Raw genomic sequence first — 12,393 nt, forward strand, 5'->3', positions numbered from 1 at the left:
GGCAAAGGAATGTCCCCTTGGGAGAAGAAGGCGTAGATATCCAAAGGAGCAGGCACAGTGGGAGAATTTCTATAACCCTTATCATCGTTTTCAAGGACAGTTCCCCTCTGCGGAGAATAAAGGAGTAGATGCGGAGATAAATGATCAAATGGAAACGCAGACGATGGAGCATATCCAGAAGGACAATCAGGCCTCGCCGCTGGTTGAAGATATAGTACCGGAGAAAGTGCCTGCATCGGAACAGCCAGCTGAAGGGCCTCTGCAATCTGCTACAGGAGCTATGGGTACGTGTAATGTTACTTGCTCCCCCTCGATTCAAAATTCTGATCTTATGGATTTACATAATTCTGATCCTATGGAAGACTGTATGGAAATCTCCCCTCCGCATATTTTAAATTCTATAAATATAAAGGAAAATCATTCAATTTGTAAAGACCCAATAGAAGGTCATGGTATAGATGATATCTCGGCCGCTCTTCCCTCTCTGGATCTGAACAGTGAAGGTGCTTCTCTTGAACCCGGGCCCTCGGTCCCCCCTTCCACTTGCCCATATAATCTTCGTTCCCATGATCCAAAGCCATCCACCCCTTCTGTAGGTGGTATTGGATCTCTCCCTTCCCAAAGCCTCTCTAGAAAAAAAAGAGGCAGGAAATCAATCTTTTCCATGGCACAGATTAAAGCTAAATTTGATGTAGCAGACGGAAAACAGCAATCTATCCCTGGGGCACTTAGAGCAGCGCAACCCCCTGAAGTGGTTATCAAATGATCTTGTCTTCATGGAATTGTAGGGGGTTGGCCAGTAAGCCCAAAAAACTGGTCCTCAAGGATATGTTCCTTAACTCAAAATCTGACATTCTTTTCCTTCAAGAGACCTTAGGCAGAGGGATTGAGGTGGAAGCGGCCTTAAATGCCCTGATGCCTGGTTGGAGGTTCATAGCTCTTGATTCTGAAGGTCACTCTGGAGGTTTGGCCATTGGCTATAAGGAAGGAAGGATAAAGGTCAGAAATATTTGGGGAATGAAACAGGCCATGGGAATGGAAATTCAATCCACTGAGTTTTCCTTTCCTATCACCATTTGTAATGTTTATGGGCCTTGTCAGGACAGGGTCGTTTTCTGGAATGACCTGATGTCAAAGTCTTTTTTAAAAAACTCAAATCTGGTTCTGGGAGGGGATTTGAATTTCTCTATAGGAAGAGCGGAGGCTTGGGGTCCATCAGCCAGAGAAGATCCCCTGTCTGACTTCTTTCTGAATATGTTCTCTTGCAACAACCTCTTGGACATAAATTTAATCAAGTTAAAGCCCACATGGAGGAATAGGAGAACTGGGGAGGCTAGGGTGGCAAAAAGGCTCGACCGGTTTCTCATCAATGAGGAGCTGTCCTCAAAAATCCCTATGTTCAGACAATGGATTGAAGAAGGAGGACTATCAGATCACTTCCCCATTTTCTTGGACCTCTCCTCCTCTCCTCAAAAGCCCCCTGCCCCTTTCAAGTTCAACTCTTCTTGGCTTAAAGAGGAGTCTTTCTCAAATCTCTTCAAGCAAACATGGATGCATCAGGAAGCAAATGCTCCAGAGGACAAAGGATACTGGTTCATGGAAAATCTCAAAAGATTGAAGAAAGCTACAATAAGCTGGGCTAAGGATAAAAAGGAAGCCCAGAAAGCAGAACTTTCGAAGATCAGTGAAGAATTACAAAGGCTGGAAAGTTCAGAAGGGGAGGGCTACCTGACACAGGCTTCAAAAGAAAAGATCTTTCATCTTGAGAAGCTTAAATCTAAGTTACTCCTGGATATTGAAGAAGAATGGCGCTTAAAGAGTAGGGCTCTTTGGCTAAAAGCAGGTGATGAAAATACCAGGTTTTTCCATAATTATGCCAAAGGGAGAAAATCTGCAAATACTATATGGAGCCTCAAAGATGAAGTTGGAAGGGAAGTGCAGACTTTTCATGCTCTGTCCGCTTTAGGTCAGAGACATTTCCAAAATCTCTTTGCAGACCCAGGAGAAACCACTATTGCAGAGGTTATAAGGACAGCTCAATGTTTCCCAAGATTTTTGGAGGATGAGGAAGCGGAGGACCTCATGAGTGAGGTTACCAAGGAGGAAGTGGAAGCCACTATCAAGTCTATGGCAAAGGAGAAAAGCCCTGGACCTGATGGCTGGTCCATTGATTTGTTCTTACATTTTTTTGAAATCATAGGATCAGATATTACCGAAGTGGTGGAGGAGGCTAGGAAAAAAGGTGAAATCTATAGCCCTTTCAATGCCACGTTTATAGCCCTTATCCCTAAGAAGGAAGTCCCGGAAAGTTTTGAAGACTTCAGGCCTATCTCTCTTTGCAATAGTATTTACAAAATCATTGCAAAAGTGATAGCTAACAGAATCAAACCTGTCTTGTCAAGGCAAATTTCACTGGAACAGTTTGGGTTCTTATCGGGAAGACAAATCCATGAAGCCATTGGAGTAGCTCAGGAGGTTTTGCACAGTGTAAAGCAGAAGAAACAGAAAGGTGCTGTTATAAAAATTGATTTATCCAAAGCATATGACAGGATTAATTGGTTATACCTCAGGATGCTGCTAACTCACCTTGGGTTCAAACCTGATTTTATCAGTTGGATAATGGGTTGTATTTCAAATGTAAGCTATGCAATTCTTGTAAATGGTGCAGCTTCCCCTTTCTTTAGAGGGCAAAGGGGGCTGAGGCAAGGATGCCCGTTGTCCCCTCTGCTCTTTCTCTTAGTTGCAGAAGGCCTCAGCCAGTTAATCCACAAGGCCAGAAGAGAGGGGAAGGTAAAAGGTATTGAGGTAGCCACAAATCTTTTTATCTCTCATCTCCTTTTTGTTGATGATATTCTGATCTTCACTAATTCTGAGCTTTCTGAAATAAAGGAACTAAATTCCATTCTAGAGCTGTTTATGAAAGCAACAGGTATGCAGATAAACCACAGGAAATCCCAGCTGTTAATGACAGGTTTGGAAATTCAGGAGAGAGGTAGGATTCAAGCGGTCCTGCCTTTCCAGCCCAGTTCCTTGGACCTCCCCTTCAAATACTTGGGCTTTTGGCTAAAGCCAAATGCTTATAAGAAGGAGGATTGGAACTGGCTGATTGCTAAAATTGAATCCAGAATCTCCCATTGGAGCTTCAAATGGCTCTCTAGAGCAGGCCGCTTGATTTTGATCAAATCAGTGCTCTTGGCAATCCCGGTGTTTTGGGCTGCTCTAACTTGGGTACCCAGAGGGATTCTGGAAAAGATCAGGAAACTATGTAGCAGATTTTTATGGGATGGATCCAAGGAAAATCATGTGCTCCCATGGGTGGGATGGGACAAAGTGGCCAGGTCCAAGGAATGGGGAGGCTGGGGGATTAAAAACCTCCCAGATTTCAGTACTTCTTTGGCTGCAAAGTCGGGTTGGAGGTTGATAAAAATGGAAAACTTATGGACAAAAGTGATAAGGAGAAAATATATTGATCCAATGTCGTTGGAAGAATGGATAAGGAACCCTATCAAGAATTTACTGAATGTGTCAGTGATTTGGAAGGCTACAGTAACTTCTTTCAAAGTTATTGAACAAGGACTGGCCTGGAAGATAGGGAATGGCAGAAATCTGAAGATTGGGAGAGACCCTTGGATTGGCTGCAACGAAAACTTTGCTCTCCCACCTGACCTAATCAGTCACCTAGAAGATAAAAACATTATCACTTTGGACCAGGTGGAAAAGGTGGGCCAGTCGAGCATATGGAACCAGGCTTGGAAAGAAGGTGAGGATCTGCAGCTTGATCAGAGATGGTGGGGTGTCTGGTCCACTTTCACCCAAGAACTTATTCGCTCAAATGTGAGAATTTCTGATGGACCAGACAGCCTGATCTGGGCTCATGGGGAAACAGGAGACTACTCCCCTAAAGAAGGATACAAGTTTATTCAATCTAGAAAAGGATGGGACAATCCAGAGTGGTGGGTCACTCATATTTGGAAGCTCAAATGCCCTGCTAAGGCTAGACTCTTTCTTTGGTGTCTCCTTAAAAGGAAAGTCCCTACCTGGGACATTCTTCAGGCCAGATTCATGCATGGTCCGGGAAGGTGTTCTCTCTGTAAAGCTGCAGAGGATTCAATATCCCATCTGTTCCTACAATGTCCGGAAACTGTCAAAGTCTGGAGGGAGGTCGAAAAGCTAATGAACAAAAAATTTCTATGGGGCAATGGGAATCTGGCTGAGGCCTGGTCAAACTGGTGGCAGCACTATCCGGATGGGAATCTCAGGAATCTCCCACCGCTCATTTGCTGGGGAGTCTGGCTAGCAAGAAATAGGTCCATCTTTCAAGACAAGGATTCACAGTCTTCCAACATTGCCATCCAAGTTGTTTCCATTTACGATTCAATCCCAGAACCCGAAGAAAAAAGACCTCAAATTCATGACAAAACAGTCCAAATCAAAGCTGGCATCCCTTGGGCGTTTTTTGATGGTGCCTCTCAAAATAATATAGCAGGTGCTGGCATTGTCATACACAACAACGCTGATCACTCCCTCAAAGCCTCCATTGGTCTGGGGTTTGGCACAAACAACTTCGCTGAATTATCAGCTTTAAGGCTCCTCCTCTGTTGGCTCATTCAAAGGAACACCTTCACTATTCAGATCTTTGGAGACTCTCTCAACGTTGTTAACTGGGTTAACGGAAAAAGTACTTGCAGAAATCTTTTATTGAATCCCTTGCTTCAGGAAATACAGGCCTTAAAATCATCTTTTAACTCTTTTTCCATACGCCATATTTACAGGGATAGCAACGATGACGCGGACAAACTTTCTAAGGAAGGTTTGCAGCAAGTTCTGGGAAGGTGGAAAATAGTTGAAGTCAGTCAAGGACAGACTGTTATGTCAGATGCACCGCCTTATACTTAACCTTTTCAGCTGGTGTTTTTTTTTCTTTTGCTTTCGACACTCTAGACTTTACAATTTTTTGCACAGACTTTTTTATCTCTCAGACTTATTACAGTTCCAAAACCCGTGGTTATTTTTTGGTGGGCTGTTTTCCTCTCTGTTGAGGAGGCCCGTTGGTATGTTTATGATCTTTTGCATGCTTTGCTGGGTTGTTTATATTGCTCGGTCGTGCTCTTTTTGGGTCTCTGCTGTTTGCTACAGTGGGCTGTAACTGCTTGACTGCTCTGCTTTTCTGTGTCTCATCTACAGAAAGGAGCCTTAAGTGTTTTTTGTATGCTTGGTTCTGCAAGCAGCAACTTATGGAAATGCTAAGCATCTGCAATGTAACTTTTTATCTCCTTAATAAAAAGTTCGCTTTTTCTTCGGAAAAAAATTCTTAATATACAATTAATATGTAGCATTTTAAAATCATTATTAAAATTAAAAAATTGAATATGACTTACAAATAAAATATTTGAAGAAAAACATCTAAATCTGTATATATTATATATGATTAAAAAAACTACTATATGTACATATATAAAGCAATTGGAAAAAAAATGCCTCAAACAGTTGTGGCTTTTTTTTTAAGTATATTTTTTAGTCAATTTTGTTTGAAATCAAGGAAAGATGTGTTAGTATTGGAAGTTTAAGTTGTCCAATGTACACAATCCAAGATCTCGTAAATTTTTGAAGACATTGAATCATTTTATGCATTGAAATATGTAATTTAAACAATGAAAAATTATATGTGTGTGTGTGTGTGTGATGCTTCCAGAGGGATCAAATATGACATGTGCAACTTTTTGCATCAAAATTTTCACTCTAGAAGAGGTTTAAGATGGATCTATATTAGTTTATATACATATAAAAATGACAACATCTAAAAAATAAATAAGTGTAGATTCAATTTAAATTAATATGTATAAAAAAGAAAAGTGGATCAAATTTTCCAAGTTATAATTTTTTTATCAGTTAATATGAATCAATTAATACATGAAATTGAACTCAATGATAATAAAAAAAAGCATCTTTAGATATTTGATCCCTCGTTGATAGATATGAGATTAAGATGTATCTACAGTTCGTGCCAAACCTAAAAATATAAATAAATAAATGTTGAAAAATGTTGAAAAATATTTTTTTAAACATTTTATTTAAAAAATGGGAGCATCAATATATATTATTTTGAATCTAGATTAATTTTTTTTTTGTAAAGTTTGGTTGGACCTTCTGTTTTCTATTTATAAAAGACAAGTTTACACCACATAAATGAGATAGGTGGCCTCAACTTGCCCAGTGGGAAACCAAGTCTGTTGGCCACCTATCCTCGTTATAAGCCATCCAAAAACAATATAGTTTCAAGCGATATACCCAAGCTATATATGTATCTATATCACGATAAGAGTCTAAGTGTCTTCTATCATAAGCATACATCAATAAAAAGTAAATGTTATCCGCAAGAGAACCTAACTATTCCTTCTAATCTTCTGAAGTTGAGTCCACTAGAGCCGAGTCTTCAGCTGAGTCTCTGAGTATGTCCGCCAGCTCGATAATACAAGTGATGTGCCTTTGAATGCAATCTAGGTGGATTTCCTGCTTGCACAACTCGAATTGAATGGTCTGCATGTCTTTCTTGTAGTTGGGCATGTCCTGGAGGGTCATGGCCATCCCCATTGATAGTTGCTCCATGGCCTTCCCCAGAAGGCTCTTCATGAGCTAGTACAAGTATAGTGTATGCTTAAACTACGTGAGTCTACCCCTAGTATTCCCAGGATTTGGGATTACCTCTCGCCAGGTCTCCATTTCCTCTTCAGATTCTGCCTCCTCCTTTATCTGTTCCTCCCAATCTTCTAAAATCTTGTGGATGCCTGCATCCGTTCTGACCCTATACATTATTTCTGCTTCACTGATGAGCTGTTCTACCAGCTTCCTCCCACGCCTAGGTTCCGATGTGCTCAAGTCTACCGCTCTAGGTAGCTCCCTCCCCCTTTTGCCTCGTCCTCTTCCATGTGATGGTCTAGCCATCAATTATGTTGTGCGAGCCTGTTCATAGACAATTCACGTTAGTTCATGGAGCATAGGTTCATGTCTTTCTAGGTTGCTGCTGATTCCCCTCCCCTCACATTTCAAGCCACAATTTCCTCTTCCCTAGTGCCCCTCTGCCCAAGGATGCAGAGCCTCTCCTCTGCCTGAATTATCAGCGCCACTCACCTGTCAGGCAATAGCCTCCCCACCTTTCTGGTTTTGGCATATCTCTCCCCTGCTCTCGTGGGTAATATCCTGGTGCCTGACTCTAATTATGCTTACAGCACTTACCGCAAACCCATCGAGCCAAGTTACCATCACTCCCATTCGCATGACCTTCCCTCGCCCCTCTCTCCTATGCTGCTTTCGCTCCTCTCTGCCACAACCAATTGCCTTCCCACGCTCATGCTTATCTACATTCTCCCCTCCCACCTGGTAATCTAGCTATCCTGATTAATTGCAGGTGGTTTCTGAAGGTCCCAGCCCTGCTTATCTCTCCTGGTGCGTGTCTATGGCTCAGACCCGCTTCCCGTCCCTACCATCATGTAGTGGTCTCCCCAGACTTTTCCCCAATTCCCCTCCCTGGTCTGTTCCCTCACCCCCCTGCCATGAAATAGCACAGAAAGCATTGCATAAGGCTTGTAAGGCTAGTTAACATACCCAGAGGCGATAAGTAGAGGTCTTTTCTAGTCAATTCCCTCGCTTGTTGCATCGTTTCTCCTTCCTCCCATATCAACTATGCTCTTCCCATGACCCTGCCTATTTTCATAATCTGCTTCCTCCTTTCTCCATCTCATCAACCCTCCTGGCTTATCCTTTCCACCTCCGTCACTACCCTGGCATTGACTGCCACTTCTCCCTTTCCCTCTGTCAGTAGTCATGTGGGAGGCCACCACACACATCACCATGAGTGTGTGGGATGCGATGGGTAGTACCCATCACTTAGGTGCCCTAACTACCATGACTGGTAGACGTACTCGGGCACACACCCCGATCATGGTTATTGTTGTTAGGATTCTTTGTTTCCTGGCCATTTTGGATATCTTATTGTAGGATATCTTCCAGGGATTTAAGTCTATCATCCCTGGACCACATTGGCCATAATTGTTCCATTGATCCAAGTTGTTGGTTGCAGCCCCAGTTGGCCAAGAAATCTACTGCTTTGTTCCCTTCCCTCCTTATGTGTTTTATTACTAGATAATCAAACTTATGCAGGAGTTCCCCTATCTCTTGGATAAGGCAGGTTTTCCTCCAGCTTTGACTCAGTTTTTCCCATGGCATGCCATTGTTAAGTTTCCTCATGGTGTTGATGACCAAGCTGGAATCTCCTTCCACTTCCACATGTTTGTATCCCAACCTTACAGCTATTATTAGGGCCTCACCAGCTGCTGAAAATTCGGCTTCATTGTTACTTACAATTCAACATGATTCTGCATAGATAAGCCATGTGGTTGTTTGATTATCTCTAAATATGCCACCTAATCCTGTTGTTCTCAGATTCCCTTTTGAGGCCTTGTCAAAATTCAACTTGATGAATCCTTCTCCTAGGAAAGTGAAATGCTTTGGGGAATCAATTGGTCTTCCTCGCTTTCCATGCATTCAAGGTGACCATTTCGCTTGATAAATTAAGACTCCAGAGTATTTTTGCTTCATGGGGAGTGACTTTCTAGTCTTCTGGGCTCCATTGTTCAACAAGAATCATTTCCCTGATGTTATTAACTAGTCCTTCCCATACTTGCGCTTTGTGTTGAAGTTTTGTTTTTTAGATTTTGTTGTTCCATTCTTTCCATATGGTCCATGGGTTGAATCCCAAGGCTAGTCCCCATGCACGATCCAGAATAGGGCTTGAGAAGTTGTTGTTTCTCCATATTAGGGTTGTTTCTTTTATGATTTGGTAGTTCCTATCTAGTCTTCCAAAGACTCCTTATATTTGACCCCATTGTTGATTCACAAACGGGCATGAGTTCATTATGTGTTGGTCTTCTTTGTTTTACCGGCACATCCAATAGAAGGATGGGCCTTGCATCCCTTTCTTCTGTAACTGATCCCAAGTCAGTATTTGAATCTAAATTAATTTTAACATATGTTTATTTTTCAAATTTAATATCTGTATTTGTATTATACCCTTTTAATTAATAAATTATTTGACATGTACAACCATCCTCAAGACAATCTATATGAAAATTTCGATTCTTGAAATTAAAGAAAATATATATTAATCTAATCTCAAACTATGTTTAAATATTACGAAAATAAAGAAAAGTAAAAATTTAATTCTATTATTATAAAATTTCTCTCAAACATTTTTTTATATTATTAAAATATATAAATAAATTAATATCAACTAAAAAAATCATTATAATAAATATATAATCACTATTACTCATGATAATCAAAACAACTTACATCTTAATTACGTTGATAAGTGCATTGTACAAGTTAGTATGAGGGCGATGTGTGATTTCATTCATGTTCAATGTTAGTACATTCATTGATTAGTTATGTTTGTTTGTGTCCCTTTTAAAAATATATATACATATTCTTTAAATTAAAACCAATGTAGGTTATAATCAAAATAAAAAAGAAAAGGAATATATATATATATATATATATATATATATATATCTTTATATGAATAATTTTTCTTAAAATTATTATAAAAAATGGTCTTAATCTAACTATTCTCACACTTGGAAAAATAAAATGAGATAGTGAGCATTGTTTTACACAAAACAAAAATCACACTATATTTTATTGATTACATAATAAACTACATATATAAGAATATATAACCAACTTCTAGAAGATGAGATCTAGACAAGGTGGATTTATGAGATGGACATGGCTCAAATAAAACTCACAGGCATAGGAAAACAATGATTTCTTGCGCAATACCTTGGAAGTCACAATGACAAGCTATAATACACATGGAAGCATTACTTCCAAGTCCCTACATTTATACTTACATGTCAAATATTAAAATAACAAATTACAATACTAATTGTTGATGATGTTGGAAATTCGTCAACCAAGGGGGTCTCCCTGATGTGAGGTCCCAATTAGATCTCACACCCTTTCGAGTACAATCCCCAACCAGAAATATTGTCGGTTTCCATGTCATTAGCGATCTTCTTTGGCTATCATTATTAACATAAGAGGTAATAAAAAAATTATTTGAAACAAGCAAGTAAGCTGGCACTGTGAGGCATACAATTGCGATGTATATAAGGTACTTTCACAGAAAGGAGAAAGAGAGTGATCATATAAAAGAAAAGAAATAGTATTATCCTAAAAGTGACACACAACAACATAAGAGGATCGTTAGTTAAATTGAAAAGTAGTTCACAAGACAACCATGATCATAAAACCTAATGCAACACACCTTCCACAATATGAGTACCAAAGCCACCGAAATAGTTAAATTTCCTTAGTACATATCATGAAACATATATCGTAAGCATCTAAAGAATAATCCTACAACATTCATGATACATACATGAAAATGTGTTGGCTCATTGAGCTTCATATATTGAGTGGAAGTGCAAAGATGTACAAGTACAATGCCACCACACTAGCACCAATAGTGCAACATTATGTCACCACGTGTTCCTCTAAAGAAATATCTTCTCTCATATTCCAATGCCAAAGAAGACAAGGTGGGAAATTCAAGTCCCAAAAGTTCCATTCGCTTGACGTATGAGGGTGTATTTATAACAAAAGAGTTGAATATCCACCTCCCATATGACTCTTGACCTCCGTCATGACTCTTGAACTTACATAAGGACTTCTAAAATTATTACATGACCTTTGAGCTTCTATATGACTTTAGAACTCAATAGTGACTCTTCATATTCCATGTGGGACGCTTGGTCTTCCACAGATTTTACATTTTCTCATTTTGGGGAAACTATACAATTACATTCCACAAATGATGTGGCAATACATTATGACACATGTTACTCTTCAGATGACTCTTGACAATGATGGTATAGAACTTAATGATGATGTGGCATTGCGAAGATGCTCCTTTTGCTACTTTCTTTGCATCTTCAAGATGGATGTTGCATGTGTTTCATCTTCATCCTCCAAGGGGATGATTGATATGGATTCTTCATGTGACATAGATATTTAATCTTTTGTGGTAAGCTAGTGTCCATTAATCTTCTTGCTTTCTGACTTCTTCATGGTTCAAACTTCACAAATATCTTCTCGTATGATCTTCTTCTCTTCCTCTCTGAGCATCATTCGGTCATGGCAAGATGTAGTGCCTATAAGTGGAATCCACTCATGACAAGTTAGTCCTGAAATATCCTAGTCCAAATTGCTTCATGAAAATGATTGATTGAGCTTGGATTGGGCACTCGATAGGGAGGAAGACTCAACAATTACACAGTGTACAGTTCTAGTGGCCAAGAGTTATGGACTGAACTAAAGCCTTAGACTGAGTAATGTGTATTTATGAATGTCTGGGAAAGATGACTACGTAGTTAAGGATCTTAGTGATGATTTTTTTGGTATTGAGACTACATAGTGCACAAGTCAGAAGAGTGACTAAGAAATAGGATTATGCAGTTATGTATTTGAAGGAGACATCGAGACAACTTGAGGCTTGCTACTACTCAATGCGCACAAAGAGACTAATTAGAAGGTTGAAATGCATTGTTTTGGGGAGGAGAAGGTTGATATTAAGCACTGGGAGTGGCCAATGCACAGTCCTTGGAAGTAGTGACTATACACTGTGTGGTTCCAAGAGGAAATGGGGCTTGACCCTTGTTACTGCACAATGAAGAGTTCAAGGAGGCTGAGTTGGTTCAAGTTGGTAAGGTAGAAAGCTTGTTACGACTTCACTAAGTGCAAGATTAAGAAAGTAGAAGTGACACCGAAATTGAACTTATGAATTATCACACACACTCAGAATAATTGATGACATGACATTTAAAAATCAATACACAAGAATAACACAATCCGCTCAATGCGATGAAAATACAACAACCTCCTCCAAGTGTGACACTTAGGATGTACTTTGTGATGAAAGTGACGACACTAGTACGAAAGTGGTCAAGACTTGGAGAATATGTATAATGTATTTCCTTGTGATGAATGGGACAAATTAGTGTAGGAGAATGCATCTCAACTTCCCTTTAAAAATATACAATTGACTCCCTTCGAGTAGGTGTGACATTTAAGATACACTTTGCAACGACAATGATGACCCTAGTATGATAATGCATAAAACATTGGGAATATTTATAACAAATATATAGATAGTAAATAGGACCCATTGGTACCAAATTTTCCTCTTGTAATGGACCACAACTCTAATTTTACAATGTGTGATAGTTCCCATGCCAAAAGACAACACTTGCAACAGTAAGAGAAAAGTACAAATGACCCTAGAAAATGTAAATGATATTGAAAGTGACACATGCCAGAGAAATATGACATGAAACA

General features: G+C 39.6%; 1 protein-coding gene across 1 annotated transcript; it reads left to right on the plus strand.

Moving 5' to 3' along the window:
- Positions 1-828: 828 nt before the first annotated feature.
- On the plus strand, positions 829-4,896 carry LOC149190566 (uncharacterized). The gene is made up of 3 exons (XM_089410551.1): positions 829-2,308; positions 2,669-2,790; positions 2,890-4,896. The coding sequence occupies exons 1-3, from the start codon at positions 829-831 to the stop codon at positions 4,894-4,896; spliced, it is 3,609 nt and encodes a 1,202-aa protein (XP_089266677.1).
- The last annotated feature ends 7,497 nt before the right edge of the window (positions 4,897-12,393 follow it).

Source organism: Pinus tabuliformis, chromosome 3_1 (genome assembly GCF_031772625.1).
Source record: "Pinus tabuliformis cultivar Carrire ecotype Pingquan chromosome 3_1, CPIR1, whole genome shotgun sequence".
Classification (NCBI taxonomy): Eukaryota; Viridiplantae; Streptophyta; class Pinopsida; order Pinales; family Pinaceae; genus Pinus; species Pinus tabuliformis.

Bases quoted from the DNA above. Each gene is read 5' to 3' on its own strand.
- LOC149190566 (XM_089410551.1), top strand. From the start codon at position 829: ATGTTCCTTAACTCAAAATCTGACATTCTTTTCCTTCAAGAGACCTTA. The intron at 2,309-2,668 runs GTTTTGAAGACT...TAAATGGTGCAG, and splicing joins TAAGAAGGAAGTCCCGGAAA to CTTCCCCTTTCTTTAGAGGG. The intron at 2,791-2,889 runs GTAAAAGGTATT...TCTGAAATAAAG, and splicing joins AGGCCAGAAGAGAGGGGAAG to GAACTAAATTCCATTCTAGA.